The following is a 17,445-nucleotide window of genomic DNA, read 5'->3' on the forward strand; positions in this document are numbered from 1 at the left end:
CTTTGTAAAAACCTTACGGGGCAGGTTATCTCTCTTTTTTTTTTTTTTTTTTTTTTTTTTTTTTTTTTTTAGCAATACTAAGACTGTACAAGGTCTTTCTGTATCCAAAGACTGTTCTTTCTACTCTTTCAGATTAATTTTTTAGGTAACATTTTCTAAAATAAATTTCAGTCTCCCTAACCTTATTTAGTAGGATATAGTGAGTATAATTTAACCTTACAGTGCTTTAGGATTTTCCTTTTTAGTATGGCTGTTAGCCCCTGACTGTGGCTGGTAGAGCATGACTGTCCCTGCGATGAATGGCCCGCCTCTGCTGTATTACTGATTCTTGTCATCTCCCTTGCTGTCAAGATGTCTTATGTCTATGTGTCTTCCTCTAGCCACCCTCACCTGTCTTCCAACCTTCTGGCATAACTAAACTTGTTAAGTGTGTGAATTAAAACTAAAAGCCACTGGACTCTGAATGAGGACCTATGTGCCCTCCTAGTAAGTAAATCCATGAATTTATGTCAGCTATTGCAATTCTTTATAGGTCGTTTTCATTGATTTCTAGTTTTACAACTTTACTTCAGAGGGTTAAGTTTGAATAGAAATCTGGCCTCACCGAATACAGCATATATAATTTATGTGTGTAAATTACACCTAGCTAATCTAATATGCTAATGCTTCCTCAGTAAAGTTTATTAAAGAGTACAATGTGAGTTGGTCAAAAGGAATATGATGGATAAAACTTTTGAATGAAAATAATTCTGCTTGTCGCTGGTGGTACTTATTTTAAAGTTTTATCACTTAGAAGATTTATCATTATTAGGGCTACAGGATTCTATATATTTTGGAATTTTTTTTCTAGGATTATTTAACTTAAATTGGTACTCAATCTTTTCATTAAATTTACAAGAAAAATATTATTTTTATTGGTGAAAAAGTAAAGTGCTATAACTAAAAAGGAAGTAGTCTTTGGCAGGTATAGAATTTCATTTCAAAGTAGTTTAATTTTTGCCCAGTTTCTTAAATTATATTGAAACAAAATAAACTACCTGTTGTTCTTACTCACTGAACCATGATGGTGCTACTGATAACCTTGGAAGATCTAACAGGAGGAAAAACATGTAGCCTCTAACAAAATTAGTAGTGTGTATGGTGTTATGCTGAAAGTACTTTAAATGCAGACTACATATTTAGCAAATAGACCTTAATGCTGTTATCCTCAACTCCTGTTTCATAAATCTTTCACAGGTTACTGCCAAATGTTGATCAGTGTATAAAAATTATTTTTGGCTGTAAGAGTATACATAACTGTTAGGAGGAATCTGTCAGATGGAAACTTGAGCTGAGTGAGTCTTGTTTTGTAGTGTAAAGAAAATTTGGTGTGTATGGAAACTGAAGAACTAAGCCCATGAGTGAGTAACAGAGGCAGCAGAAACAGTTTTCCTTATTGACCCCAAGACTAAAGAACAAGTAGGTGAGGAGGGCAGCAAGTGCCAATCTAACTTTATAGACCTTGTAACACCTCCTTGTGCTAGAGTAGACGTGGGGTAACAGTGATTGCTAACCTGTTTAGTGAAGCTTCTTAATCCTGTCATGTGCACCATCAAAAATTCTTTTACTCAAAATCATACTGTGAACACCAAAAAGTTGAGGACCACTGATATTTGCATTTTCCTTTTCCAATGAAGCATGTAGTTGTTATAAAGTTTAGTTTGGAGACCTTTCAGTTATATTAAATATTATGAATACAGACTTGCACTTGCATTTACTAATGTCTTTATTTGGGAATTAAAAGTTAAGTTCTACATTACTATACAATTTCAGGAAAAATGCCAGCAAATTGATATATAGCACTGCTGAAGTCTACCAATTACTTTTTAATTGGTATTATAGACCTCATTCTGAAACCAGAATGTTTTATTCTCCTAAGTGTGAATATGCTATATGAAGTTTCTCTAATTGATTTGCTGTGCCCATTCCATTTGATGTATCATTTTTCACAATATTTCATAATTTGTGCTCACTTCTAATGAACAGAGTCGTTAGGACAGGCATGTCTAAGTACAACTGACAGCTAACATTAGGTGCCAGATGCAGTTTGTAAAGCTATGTAGAACTGTAGAGAACAGTTTAAATAAATTAGCACCTGTACATTAGTCTCACTTGCTGGTAATTTATAAGCGAATCAGTAGAGATGACATTTAGGTAAGTCATTGATCAAGTTAACAGCTGCAAACCCACTGCCCAGCTGGGATGCCTAATTAATAGAGATTGCATTCCTGACCCAGTGCTTCTGGGTTGAGTCTGCAATCCTTTTATACTTTGACTTAAGCCTAAGAATATACTCAAATACTTTGCTTTCATTTTAGGGAACTGTTGAATATCAGTATTCTAGTTAAAACCTAAAAATGGAAGAAATGTGTTTACTAATGAGGATTACCTTACTCCATTTCTTATTTGGATTAAATTTTTAAAATTTACATTCTTACCTTTTCTTTCTTTTCTCTCAGCACTTTTTTGTTTTGGATTCACATTAAGTATAGATGACATGCTGTAGTTCAATGGCCGTTATTACCAGCTTTGTTGTAGAAATCCCCTATTTGGAGACTACTTGGTTGTTAATATTCTGTCTTGTAACAATAGGTATGTTTGTTAATTTCGATCAATAACAGTACAATACAGACTTTAACCTTGTAACCATTTAATGAAGTTTAAAAAACCTTGCTGAAATACATCTCAGTAACGTTAGTACAGTGCTGAGTTGCACGATTAAAATTAATGGACAGTAAATAAAATGAAATTGATAGTAAACAAAATGAAAATTTACTTCCTCAGTTGCACCAACCACGTGACACTGGGCATAGTATCCACATGGGCTACTGGCTGTCATTTTGGACAGCACAGGTTACAGAGTATTTCCATTATCAGAGGAAGTTCTGCTGGACGTGTTAGGATTGCTCCTTCATTTCTTCCCATATAAGAATTTGTAGTTTTTGCCTTGTGTTACTTACAGGAAAGAGAATACTTGGAAGTATAAGTAATATTGGTTTACAGTTTCTCTTTTGTCTTTCATTGAAGCAGTTAAAAACACCTGAAGAATTGGCTTTGAAAACAGTTCAAAAATACTACAAAAGAGAAAAAAGAAATTTAGAAGTATAGAACATGGTTGCTTTTATCTAAATAAAACAGCAATGGACAAGGTGCCACGGCACATGCTGTAGTCTCAGCTTCTTGGGAGTCTGAGGCAGGAGAATTTCTTAAGCCCAGGAGTCAAGGCTGTAGTGCGCCATGATCACTTCTGTGAATAGCCACTGCTCTTCTGGTCAACCTAGTAAGACCCAATCTCTAAAAAACAAACAAAAATTTATTAAAATAGGCACAAATTATAGAAGAACAAAAGGTTTATATGACTTTCATATGTATATACATACATATTTATGTATTAATATGTATATTGCATGGATGTTGGAACCAGAATGGAGAAACATCAAAACACCCTGGTCTAATAGCAACAGCAGTCAATACTAATTTGTGTACTTTTTCTTATGAAAAATTTCATTCAGACAGAAAAAGAGAAATTCTACAATGCGTACCCATATGACTGTCACCTGGATTAACTTCTTAACATTTTGCTGTATTTGCTTCAACTTTATGTTTTTTTGGCTGCACTATTTTATTTTAAAGTAAAATACAATTACAAACATCATGATGCTTCCCTCCTAAATATATCTTCAAAAAATTAGGACATTTGCCTGTATAACCACAATATCACTATCACATCTAAGAAAATTAATCTGAATATAGTCTGTAGCAGGAGGTGGAAAATTTTGTCTATGAGTTTGTATTTACATTTCCCTAGTTGTCTATAAAAGAGTTTTTATAGTTGGTTCTCTCTAGCGCCCTGCAATCCATTTGGTTGTTGATTTATTCTTTGAGTATCTGCTATGTTCTAATTCTGGAGTGAGAAATTATTGACTAAGACAAGGTCTTTTGCCTTCAAAAACACACCTGCAGACACGACCAAGGTAAAATCAAAGATTTGGTAACAGCGCATGGGAGAAAAAAGAACTGGTAGAAAGCAAAATAAGTTATTTGAGGAACAGTTTTGGATGTGCTGTTTGGATACGTAAATGGAAAAATCCCTAAGGAAGTTGACAAATAGTTTAGAACTACAGAAATAGATTTGGTCTCTCTCCCTACATAAATTTACTTGAAAGGAAGAGAATCAAAGATGGAACTCTGAGGAAACAGCACTTAAGGGATGAGCAGAGGTGTGTTTAGGAGGACATCAAGAGGAAACTTGCAGAGAGGTCGGAGGGGAATGTGGCTACAAGAAGGAAGGGAGCCAGCAGCCTCCTGCGGATGAGACCTGAAAGAAGGCCACAGGATTTGAAAAAAGGCCTCAGTGACCCCTGACAAAGTAATTGCAGGACCAGAATTATGGTTAGGCCAGATTGAAATCTGGGGAGGAAAGCAGTGGGTACTTAGGGGAGTGGGTGATTGCTTCTCAGGACAGGAATGCGAGTGAGAATTGAGTTGTTTATGGGCCTAGATGCCACCAGAAGCACAGTCTTGTTTAGATGGGTGCTTCACATGATCCTTGAGGTTGTTCACAAATGTGGCATCATTGGTATGTGGAAGGGAGAAAGGTGGGCCTCACCCCTTCATGAGTGCTGTGAGCAATGTGGAGGCTGAAGGCAGTGACAAGGATGGAGAGGGAATGGAATGGCCAGATGGTGTGGACCTTGAAAGAGGCTCGTTCTCTGTTTGACTGAGGTGGCACCAAGAGGAGTAATGGAGAGCCCAGTGGAATAGGGAGGACTTCCAGATATGGCTGCATTTGATCTATGATCTTGAAAGATCTTGAAAGACAAACAGCGATATGTTAAGTGGAGAAGAACAACAGCAGTATTCCAGGCAGACAAAACAATTTGCAAAGGCATTTGTTTAGAAAGCAATAAATGACTGGATGACTGGTAAAAAGAGACAGATGCAAAGTATCACTGAAAAGAGTAGATGACCACTCTCCTTTGTACCCTCTGTGTAACCTGTAAATATTTCTCTCATAGGTCCTGTGTGTATTATTTTATCATGCCATGTTGTTTTATGTGTACTATTACAGCAGCCCCTGTATTTGAGACTATGTGTGCATCTGTCTCCACTGATAGAATGAGGTCAGGAGCCATATCTTAATATGTATCTTTCTAAACTAGCAGAGTGCCTAGAACTCAGGTGGGATAAATGTTTGTTGAGTAAAATTTATTTAGGTAAATAATCTGTTTCTTTAAGCACATTTGGCTTTTTCTCCTAATTTTACTACTAAATAGCTGGATGTCCTTGATGTCAGTGAAAAAGCGAATCTGTTACCTGAGAGAAGATTGGTTCCCTGGTATGAACAAAGGAGCATATGTTATGAAATTAAATTTCAGAAGGTTCAGGTTCTGGCTTTGCCATTTATTTCAGTGTAAGCTACTGAATTGCTACTTCTTCATCTGTAAAATAGAGCTCATGAATGCATGCTATTTTATGTCATAAAATAATATGGGAAATAATGTGTTTTACATAAACTGAACATTTTTGTATAGTTAATTAATATGTATTGAATGACTACTGTGTTGTATTTTTACAAATACCTTTGTAAATCCTCACAACAACTAGATAAAGTTGATATCCTCGCACATCAGAATCACTGGGAGTGGTAGTATTTGAAAAGTCTTATTATGGTTATAATAAGACACAATGAGGATTATGTTATTACTTACACTTTCATCATGTTTTCATGTTCACCGCTTCCTTTCTTTTGAACTCTGCAGTGTTTAGTGAAAGTAAAATTCCTGTTTTATAGCACGTAATACTCTGCCCAAAACATATTTGTAAGGCTGTTCAACTCAGTACTAGCACTCAAGATTCTCTCATTATGTGTATTTGCTGTTTATCTCAAAAGGATATTCATCCACTTGTGTTTTAACGACTGTGGTAACTGAAAGTTAAGCAGACGTAGAAAGCAACACAATTTTTTTTTCATAATAGCCACATAGTCCTTTGTTTGCTTCAGAATTTGTAAAAAAAAAAAAAAAAAAAAAAAAAAAAAAAGAGAAAAAGAAAAAGAAAAAATTCTGCATAGAATGCCCATAGGAGATAAATGGAAGTAATAGGTTAGGTTGTGTTACTACTGTTCCACACATACTAAACAGATGGCAGATCGCGTGCCGGGAATGAACCTTTTCTGTTTTGTGTGTTTTGTTATTTGGTTTAAAAACAACTGGCCTATTTTATTTCCTGTTCCCTCTTTTGTTCGTTTTTCTTTCATGTTTTGTTTTTCATTGTTTTCACCAAATGTTCAATATTGCTTTTTATCTGACATGATATCTTTTGCTTTGTGGACCTTTTCACAGTATTTGGTATAGTACCTAATATAGTGAGGAATTATAATTTAATAAGTGTGTATTAATTTCCTTTTAGCTGAGAAAAAATTTTTAAAGGCAAAACCACATTTTCTGATACTTTCAAAAAACTTCTAGCAAATTCTTTGTTGGCTTATTTCGTCTTTTTAAAAGAGAGATTGCCCGTAAGCCCTAGACATCCTTTGCAATCGATGCTTTCTTTTCAGTTTCCACCCATTAGCTTCCTCCTGACTTTTCTGTCTTAGTCTTCGTGACAAATCCAGCTGTAGGTTGCAATTCTTCAATTTTCGTTTCCCTCTAGGATTCTATTCATTGGTCACGTAAGTTAACAGTAATTTTCATATTTGGAAATGATGCCAATGACAGCTTGAAACTTGATTGAATTGTCTCCTTTGTGGTTACAGTGTGTTCACTCTAAGTCGAAGAATTGTGCTTAGTCTTCCACGCCGTCTAGTGTTCTGATCCAGGCCCTGGCTTCAGTGATCCCTTTGCTAAGATGCCAACCAGCCTTGGGCTGCCCTGTATGACTGAGAACGAGGCCTGAGGTCTAGATGGGCCACAAGTGCTATAGGCTAGTGTTGGCTTTGCTGAGACAGGTTGCGTTTGGGAAAATCTTATCTATTTTTAAATTTTTAACATTTTTTCCCACCTTTGTATTTTGAAACTTTTCAAATTTCCAGAAAACTTGAATATTCATTGAATAAATATAAACACATACCCCCATCACCTAGATTTGCCAGATTTTAACATTTCGCCACATTTTCTTTGTCTCTTTGTATATGTAAAACATTTTTTATTGATCCATTGAAAATTGCACATAAACTTAGCCCCAAAATATATCAATATGTATAGGTACATTCTTCATACCATTCTAAATGCGTACGTTCTTCATACCATTATCTCCCACAATATCACATCTGATACAATGATAATAATTCTATATGCCATATATATAATCTTCGTGAAAATTCCTCAGTTTTCCCCAGAATGTCTTTATAGCTGACTGGTTGTTTTGTAGAATCCAGGCCACTTGTCTTGTACAATTGTGTCACATCCTGGCTTTCTGCTTGCTTTGTCATGATCAGATTTAAAATGTATAAAGGATACTACTTAGGTGATATTGTATACTTCTCATTGCATCCACAAAGTCTAAGAAGTACATAGTCAGTTTGTCCTGCTGTGACTGATCCCTCTAGTGGTGACCACTAGACCTCTTATTGTAGAAGTAGCCTTTTCCCTTTGTAACCAATCCATAGGGTAATATTTTGAGTTCATGTGAAATTTCCATTCTTCAGTAACCTTTCAGCCAGTGGCTTTAGCATTTGTTGGTGATCCTTGCCTGAAATTGATGGTTAATTTGGAAGTTGTAAAATGGTGATTTTTCTACTTCTGTCATTACTTTTACTTTTATAACATATTGTTCTGTAAAGTAGTTTTCTTTTTCTTCTTGCCTCTCCTCCCAAGTGTGTGTGTGTGTGTGTGTATGTGTAGGTGTGTGCGTGCACATGAACGTGCATGTCACATATTGAGTGTGTTGTGAAGCATTATCATTATTCTTTTATTTTTAGAGACAGGGTCTTGCTCTACCACCCAGGCTGTAGTGTAGTGACGCTGTCATAGCTCACTGCAGACTTGAACCCCTGGGCTCAAGCATTCCTCTCGCTTCAGCTTCCTAAGTAGCTGGGACTACAGTCATGTGCCACCACACTTCTAAAAATTTTTTTTGTAGAGATGGGATCTCACTGTCTCTAAAAAGGGATCAGACTCATTTTGTGCTTTGTCTGCCTTATGCCTAGAATCAGCCATTTCTCCAAGGTACTTGGTTCCTTATACTGGGATGTATGTAGAAACCAGTTGATCCTCCCACTGCTCCTAAAGTTCCATTGCTTTATGCTTTTTCAGGGAACAGAACTAGGAAATAATATTTTTTGAATATTACAAGAAACAGTTTTTAAGATAAGAGTTTATATTACTTAACATTATAGGGTTTTCCCTTTTACATTTGGATCTCTTCTATAATAAAATATTGGTCTCCATAAAATTAATATATTTACTTATTTGCTTTATGCTGCAGTATACATAAAATGTTACAGAATTATAATATCCATGTTCTGACTGGCCATAAGCCTACCAAGTAAAGATGAAGACTTCTTTGCAATTATTTTGTTGTTGTTATTTGTTTCTGGTTATATTTTTAGTTTCTTTATAAGCATGATTCTTTAATATATAAAACATTTACATGCTTCAGAGCTTAACTATACGAGGGATGCCCACAGGAGTTTGCCCTCATCCCTGTGCCCCTCCCTCTACTCTCACCCAGCCCTTGAGAAATGATTTTTATTGGTTTCTACTTATCTTTTTTTGTGTTTATGTTGCAAAAAGAAGCTTATGCGTATTTTCCCCCTATACTTACATGCCTTTTCTTTTTCTATTTCTTACACCAAAGCAGCGTTCTAGGTACATTTCTTTTGTATCTTGGCTTTTCTCTGTTTTACAGCTCTATAGTACTAGATTGCACAGATGTGCCCTCATTTATTCAGCCAATCTCTTATGTATGGGGATTTGGTTGTTTTCAGTATTTTGTTCTCATAAATCAGTGAATAACGCGTGCTTATGTTCTTTTGTATTCATAGGGGTGGATCTTCTGGGTAACTTCATCGAGTCAGATGGCTAGGAAAATATGTATGTTGTTTTGTTAGAAAGCTCCCACCTTCCCACTGAAGAGGTTATAGCATTTGGCATTCCCACCAGCAAGGTGGCAGGGTGTTTTTTATAGCCTCACCAACGGTGTGCTGTCAGACTTTCGAACTTTTGCTAGTCCTGTTAGATAAAAAGTGTTCTCTCAGTGGTTTTAATTGCACTTATCTTGTTATGAGCCATATATTTCTTTTAAAAATATAATTTAATTAGTCAATCTTTTTTTTTTTTTTTTGAGACCAAGTTTTTCCCTGTAGCCCAGGCTGGAGTGCAATGGGGTGATCTTGGCTCACTGCAACCTCCGCCTTCCAGGTTCAAACGATTCTCCTGCCTCAGCCTCCTAAGTAGCTGGGATTACAGGTGCCCGCCACCAAGCCCAGCTAATTTTTGTATTTTTAGTAGAGACGGGGTTTCACCATGTTGGCTAGGCTGGTCTCGAATTCCTGACCTGGTGATCCCCTCGCCTCGGCCTCCCAAAGTGCTGGGATTACAGACGTGAGCCACCGAGCCTGGCCTGTCAATCTTTTTTTTAAAATTACTTATAAATTTTGAGTCATAGTTATGAAAGACTTTCCCGTTTCTTAGTTATAAAGGAATTCGCCCGTGTCGTATGTATTTGTTTTTATTTTGTATGTGTAACCCTCTCACTCATTTGGAGTTTACTCTGCTATGTGATGTGAGGTTTGGATTTCAGTTGTATCTTTTTTTCCCAAATGGCAGTCAGTCGCAGTATCACTTATTAAGGCCCATGTGCGTAATCCCAATACTGGTAGGCCAAGGCCGGAGGATCATTTGAGCTCAGGAGTTCAAGACCAGCCTGAGCAACATGGTAAGACCCTCGTCTCTAAAAAAAAAAAAAGAAAAAAAAAAAATTAGCTGGGTGTGGTAGTGCAAGCCTATAGCCCCAGCTACTCCTGAGGCTGGGGTGGGAGGACTGCTTGAACCTGGGAGGTCGAGGCTGCAGTGAGCATGATTGTGCCACTGCACTCCGGCCTCAGCGACAGAGTGAGGTCCTGTCTCTAATAAAAGAAAAAGCCTACCTTTTTTCCCTGCAGCGAAGGAAGGGGGTGGGTGGAGAGGGACCTAGTTAAAACAAAGAAGTTTGCTAAAGGGGCACACTGATGTTTGATCCGACTTTTTATTTGTTTGTTTATTTTGCACTCAAGCCTGCGTGACAAAGCATGTTGCCCAGGCTGGTTTATAACACCTGGCCTCATCCACCCACGTCAGTCTCCCTCAGCACTGGGATTACCGGCGTGAGCCACCGTGTCTGACCTAGGTTTTTTGTTTTGTTTGAAGTGTAATTTTGTTCTGAAAAAAGCTGAATGAGAGAATGAAGCTTGCCCCAGAGACACAATTAGGCTTCCTAATATGACTGAATTTATACCCCCAAATTATAGACCTCTCCTTTCGGGGGCAAAGTCTGATCCAACACATTTACTCTGTGGGCGGGCAGAGGAGGCCCACTCAGAACAGGCTCTCTAAATGAGCAGAAGTGTATTTAAATGCACTACCGGGTCCCAGGCCGTGGACTCTTCCTCTGGCACTGTTCAACAAGAAGGAAAGTATACATTTTGTTGTTAATGGTGAGGCAGGGTATTGGAGAAGACACTATACAGGCTTAAGCTATTGTTCTCAGCTGGGAGGCAGTGCTGCTCCCTAGGATGTAGGGGCATTTGGAAAGGTGTGGGGGTGAGATTTATCACGAGCACTGGGTATTACTGGTGTCGACTGGAAAAAAGCCAGGAATATTAAATGACCTACAGTATGGGAGAAGGGTGCCTGTGATGGAGCTGTCACACCCACAATGCCAGCAGCATTCCTATTGAAAAACAGACATGGAATAAGAACTTGTTTGGGAAGAGTGTAGTTTAAAAACTCTGGAAAAAGTTGAAAGACCATCTGAAGACATCAGGGGTGTCATAGTGGGTGAGACTTAGAGCCTGCTCTTTGCAGCCTGCTCTTTGATATGTGCACGACCAGCTGGGAGCTGGAACAATTGCTCTTAAGCACATTTCCACAGAAGCTGGACAGGAGCATCTCTAAGTGATCCTTTAAAAATAAAAGAGAGATTATTTGTGCTTTCATATTCAAGGAGTGACACATTTAAAGCTCACACTTGAAAATTGTCAATAACCAGTTTAATAGTTAAAATTTTTTCTTTTTGGATGAGTGTGTAGTAATTTTATCATCCCATTGAAACAATTATGCAATAAGATAATGCTTTGAAACTCTAATTCAATGTTCAGCCTTTAGAAAGCACTCTATAACTATTAGTTCTAACCTTTTTTTATATAACAGTTGTTAACTAACCTTTGTGTATATTTTCAGAGAGCTATTGCTTACCTTTTCCCAAGTGGTTTGTTTGAGAAACGAGCCAGGCCAATAATGAAGGTAGTTATTTTCATTACTATTTTAAAAATTTCACTTTTATATGTTACGATAATTATCTAATACATTATTATTTTATTTTACAGCATCCTGAACAGATTTTTCCAAAACAAAGAGGTAAGTTTGTTCGAGAATGAGATCAACAGTTTTTTCTTTACCGTATTTCCGTGTCAGGTTATATATCAGCAGTTGCGCACACATTGTAGGGTGGCCCCCCGTGTCATGGTAGTTGCGAAGTAGGTCAAAAAATTTTGTAACTAACAATGAATGAGTGAAGTTTGCAAACCATATCTTTTAAATTAAATACTAAAATTAGAGGCGGTTAGAGCTTATGACTATACGAATGTCACTAATTATTTGCATTCCAACATGTCCTTTTGAAGGAGAGTTTGGTACAGAGCTGCTGGCAACTAATTCAACTTCTGTTTATAAGAAAATTTAAAACTTTCCTTGATTTTGGAAGCACATTTTCACTGACTATAGATTTTCTTTTCTGTTCTCTCAATACTTTAATGATGTAATTCCATTGGCTTATCTTACATGCTTCTAGTGAGCAGTTAGCCATCTTCTAATTGTGTCTCCTGTTTTCTCTGGCTTCTATTAAGATGTTCTCTTTGTCTTTTAAATGTGTAAAAAAAAATCTTGAAGAAAATACACAACAAGCTTTAAGGTTGCCAAGAAATTGAATAATATATTTACTATACATTAGAAGCCTCTTATCCAGTGAGGACCAGTAGTTCTCTGTTAACTTAAAAAGTATTAAAGCTAGAAATCATTTCTTTAAAAAAACACTCAAACTGTAACTTGAACTTACCCATCAAGCTTTTGCTGTGACCCTAGAGGTTTGGTGGTTGTGAGTGTGTCTGCTCCTCCCCGCAGCTTTTATATAACCATGCCGCTGATGCATCATCGCAGTCTTTCACTTTTGATTTTCTTGCAGTGGAGCAGTGAACTTACACTTCCTAAGAAATCTGAGTGCAGAATATTTTTGTATTTCTATAAATTCTTCCCATCAACCTCACTGAAGTTGGCATGACTCTTTTTTTTTTTTTTTTTTTTTTTAGCAACTTGCCTTTCTGGAGCATTCAACCTAGTTTTCCTAGAAGTAGGAACTTTATGTTTGCACTCATATTTCATTTATTTATGTAATACTTAATTCATGTATTTATAGAAATAAGTACAACTGCAATAAAATAGGCTTGGGAGTAAACACAACTACTAGTAAGCATGAAACTTAGCAGCAAAAATGTGTGGATCTACTTGAGAACAGCTGGGTGGCCACAGGTGCTCCATGTGCAGGCCGCTTTATCAGTGTGTTTAGAATTAAATAAAAATTGGTAAGATAGCAGATATTTCCATGGAAGACTTATTGATTTTGCAGTGGTATTTCTGCTAAGTCCTATTTTCATTCAAAGCTAGGAATTTATTCTCTCACTCCAGTTCACTCTTGGAAATGATAACTTTTAGTTTGAATCTTGTTATAAATGTTTTGAATCTTTTTATAAATATGCTCTATCATTGGTATTTCCTCAATTCTTAGACATGGTTGATTATAAGTTATACCATCAATCTAACAATAGCTTTTGGGGAAATAACAAATGAAGACTATGTTAAAAGTGCACATCACTTTTGCAGCTACAACTCAAGTGTTACAGAAGTAAAACTATGCACAGGGCACAGTAACTTCTATTAAACACCTAGTAGCTTTTCAGTCAATGTTTGTAATGACAGTGATTTTTTTCTTCTTCTTCTTTACTAACTCTTCTATTTTTGTAACCTCTCAGGCTCCCCACCTATTTCTCTGTCTCTCTCTTCGTTCTTTATATCTCTGCTAGTTGCATCTCTTCTTATACATCTGCCCCCTAAGACTGGTTAGTTCTTTCAAATTGTACCAGCTTCTCAGTATTAGAAGTTTATTGTTATTAGCAGCCAGGTTGTATCAACTGAAACTTCTGTATATCCCTGCAAAATGCCCATGTGTTATTTTGAAAATATGTCACTTCTGGTAGGATTATCTTAAGTTGTAGTTTACTATATGTAGCTATATGTAAACAGTACTCCTTGAGAATTAGTAAAATATTTTTTGTTGCTTATGTACCTACCTCCCAATTTTGTTGTATTTCGTAAATAAAGGATAAACTGATTTTTTTGTATGCTAAAAAAGTACCAGTGAATTTTAGATTTGGGTAGATTATAGCATACTAATACTTTCCTTATTAAAAGATGGAAGCTTCTAGATTGAGTTAATATAAAAGTCTTGCTCTTTATGATTTAAAGCAAGTGATAAAAATATTAGGTGAAACAAAGATAACTACTGGGTCAACAGGAGCAAAGAGTAGCACCTCATATTAGACAAAATGGAATTCAAGGAGTGTGAATAATACTTCAATGAAACAAGAATGTTAATTTATGTTGATAAAACCTTATCTCCATTGAGTAGATTTGATGACCACAAACCTTTTTGCACCAACATTTAGCATTGAAATATTTAAAGCAAAAGCTGTTAACTAAGGCTCTAACAAATTTGAATAACACAGCATGATTTTATAGTTACAGATACAAAGAATACATTTTCTATGCAGAGGCCTATGGACTATTACTAGAATTATGATGTAATTGGCCATAAAGAAAACCTAACGAATTCCAGGTAGTAAAAATCATATCGTTAGATTTTTCTGAGTTAAAATCAGTAAAACCATATTACTGTTGAATTAAAGAGAAAATCAAAATTGAGGTTACAGACATGACAATGAAAACAGTTCCTGTTAAATCCTATGGAATATGGACATTGTATTATACAGAGACAAGCATATATTTGTTAGAAATTAAGAAAGAATGAATATAAATGAACTAAATTTTCAGTTCAGGAAGCCAGAAAAAGAAAAATCGAATAGAGGAACATAGCGAAGAAATTTAAAAGAAGGGGTATGATAAACAAAACCATGTCATTCTTTGAAAAAGCTAGTGAAGTCAATCAACTTCTGGCAAATCTGGCCAGGGAAAAAAGAGAAAACATAAGAGGGCAATATTAAGAATTGTAAATAATAATATTCCGAGGGTAATTTTAAAGTATACAATTGTTATGGGTAACTTTCTTCTAACTTGAAAAATCTCTCAAGTAAGAATTGTTAGCGTTTATTGAAACAGAGTAGACCAGGCATAATTCTAAGTGCTTCCTATGTGTTAACTTACACTCTTCACAATAGGTTTATTAAGTAGATACTGTAATTTCCCCCACTGCACAAATGTAGGAATGAAAAGCACATGGAGTTTAACTTACCAAGGACATAACAGCCAGGAAATAGTTGAGCCAGAATGTAAAGAGGCCCAGGCAGTTGCGGCACACACATGTATGTATGACCACCAGACTCAACTGACTCTCAGACATGTAGTTGAAAGAATAATATAATTGCCACAGATGTCTTAATGAGGAGAGTATTGGTTAAACTGGTGGTCCCCAACCTTTTTGGCACTAGGGACCAGTTTTGTGAAGGACGATTTCACGGACCAGGGGTTAGGGGATGGTTTCGGAATGATTCAAGCTCATTACATTTATTGTGAGCTTTATTTCTATTATTACATTGTAAGATACAATGAAATAATTATACAACTCACTATAATGTAGAATCAGTGTGAGGCCTGGGCTTGTTTTTATGCAACTACATGGCCCCATGTGGGGGTGATGGGAGACAGTGACAGATCATCAGGCCTTAGATTCTTATAAGGAGCATGCAACATAGATCTCTTGCGTGTGCTGTTCACAATAGGGTTTGCGCTCCTATGAGAATCTAATGGCACCGTTGATCTGACAGGATGTGGCGCTCAGGCGGTAATGTGAGCAATGGGGAACGTCTATAAATACAGATGAAGCTATGCTGGTCTGTGGCCTAGGGGCTGGGGACGCTTGCTATAGAACCAAGTGCTCTTATTGTGAAACACCCACTCTGGTCCCAGTTGACCAGTCATGACAGCAAATAAAAATCAGTAGAAAAAAAAAAAAAATCAGTAGAACCTGGTACCTGTCCGTGGTCCAGGGGTTGGGTACCCGTGTGTTAATCTAAAAGCTGCAGAAGTTATCAAAGGACACCAAAGGTCTAATGAAAGAAGCCCAGGCCCAGAAGGTTTTGTCAGGAAGTTCTGACATACCTTGAAGGAGGATGTAACTATTGTTATCATTTAAACTGTTATAGAGCAGAAGAAAAGAATGAAACTTCCAAATTCCCTTCAGAGGCTCACACAATTATCAAATCTGGACACAAATTTCATGAAAAAGAAACCTATAGTCTGTTGTCACCAAATAAAACACTAGCAAACCAAGTAAACTTTATATTAAGAGAATATACCAGAGGGCCTTTTTTCTCTCCGGGAAAATAAGAATGATTTATCTAGTTCTCTGTGTTGAGTCAAGATTAAAACATTTCAATAAATAAAATTTAATTAACAAAATTGAGCATTAATTTTTTTGGTAAAAACACAAATTAGAGATCATATGAGCATCCTGTCAGTTGATGACTCTGTGGCAGCCACATCTACACACAAAGAAATCAGTATGGGATGGCATGTAATGATGATCTAAGTAACGTGATGGTCTTATTGGTAGCAAATGAATTGCAGTCTTTCACTTCCTTTATGTGTTTTGGCAGACAAGAACTGTTTTAAAAACACTGAATTCCAACTATACGAATACATATCTACATATTCATACCGACACATTCATATGTATCTGCATGCATGTGCCTCCTTTTCTCAATTCATTTAATGGTATGCTGAAAAATAGGCTGTATGCAGAAGATAACAGAGTTTGGTCAAGACTTTAAAAATTATTGTGTGTTTTTGGAGTTAAGAAATTCAAACTCTAGAACAGAAATAAAGTGGCTAGTTGAAGAATATACATACAGCTTTCAATACTTTTAAAGTAACAGATATTATGTCCTTAAATCACAAAAACTAAAGGACAGAGATGATAAATTATTTATGTTGAAGTTAAAAATTTCTCTTTGACAAAGACACCAGAAAATTTGAAATGTGCCGGAGGCCTGATACCTAGAATAAATTACTCACAAATTAACAAAAACAGCTTACTAGAGAAATGAGCAAAGGAAAATAAGCAATTCATAAATGGAAAAAATTAAACTATCAGTAAACATTTGAAAATATCAGAGGTCAGAAATAACATCTTGTAAAACAATAATGAGAGGCAATTATCACCCATCAGATTGGAAATTGTAAATATTGTATCAGCAACAAATTGGAAAGAGTCTAAATGTTCATCACAGGGTGGCTAAATAAACTCATGCTGTGGAATAATATATAGGCCGTAAAAAGAGTGAGATAGAGCTAGTTGTGCTTGTAGAGGTGTAACGTTGAGTTGAAAAAGCAAGTAAAAATGGTGTATGTAGCATAAATACAGTTTAACACCACTTTTATCTTTAAAAGCACCACACAGACAATCCTATGTCATGCAGGCGTACATACGTAAATGCACAGAGAGTCCAGAACAATAAACTCCCGCCTTGCTCTGGCAAAAGAATTTTAACATATGATCTGGGAAGTATGTGTTACTTGTGTAAAGTTACTTTTGTATTATAGATAACTGAATAGGGGAGGGCAGTATCAAGAGAAACAGAAACTAAAATACACAAATAAGACTTGCAAAATATATGAGATTTATATAGAAAATTATGATACTCAGTTAAAGATCAGAAGTGAAAATCTGAATAGTTGGAAAAATTCCATGGTTCTCTAAGGGAAGACAATATTCCAAAATTGCTGCTTTCTAAATTATGGATAAATTGAATGTAATTTTACTTAAAGTTTTGGTACAACTTTTGGGAGAAACTTGTCAAGTCTAATTGTGCAAGAAGTAGTGGTAAAAAAAATTTTTTTTAAGTAATGAAGGGAGCTCATCATACCTGGTATCAAAACCCAGCAAAAAGCTCTGCTAATTAAAATGGCGGTTACTGAC

The 17,445-nt window shown here is 36.1% G+C and overlaps 1 protein-coding gene across 1 annotated transcript in view; it reads left to right on the forward strand.

Annotated features, from left to right (window-relative positions):
- MRPS9 (mitochondrial ribosomal protein S9) overlaps window positions 1-17,445 on the forward strand; it is a 55,288-nt gene that overhangs the window by 16,195 nt on the left and 21,648 nt on the right. The window contains exons 3-4 of the mRNA XM_008008275.3: window positions 11,421-11,483; window positions 11,567-11,597. Coding sequence (XP_008006466.2) covers window positions 11,421-11,483; window positions 11,567-11,597 — 94 coding nt within the window. The remainder of the gene's footprint in view (window positions 1-11,420; window positions 11,484-11,566; window positions 11,598-17,445) is intronic.

This window comes from Chlorocebus sabaeus, chromosome 14 (assembly GCF_047675955.1).
Source record: "Chlorocebus sabaeus isolate Y175 chromosome 14, mChlSab1.0.hap1, whole genome shotgun sequence".
NCBI classification, from domain to species: Eukaryota; Metazoa; Chordata; class Mammalia; order Primates; family Cercopithecidae; genus Chlorocebus; species Chlorocebus sabaeus.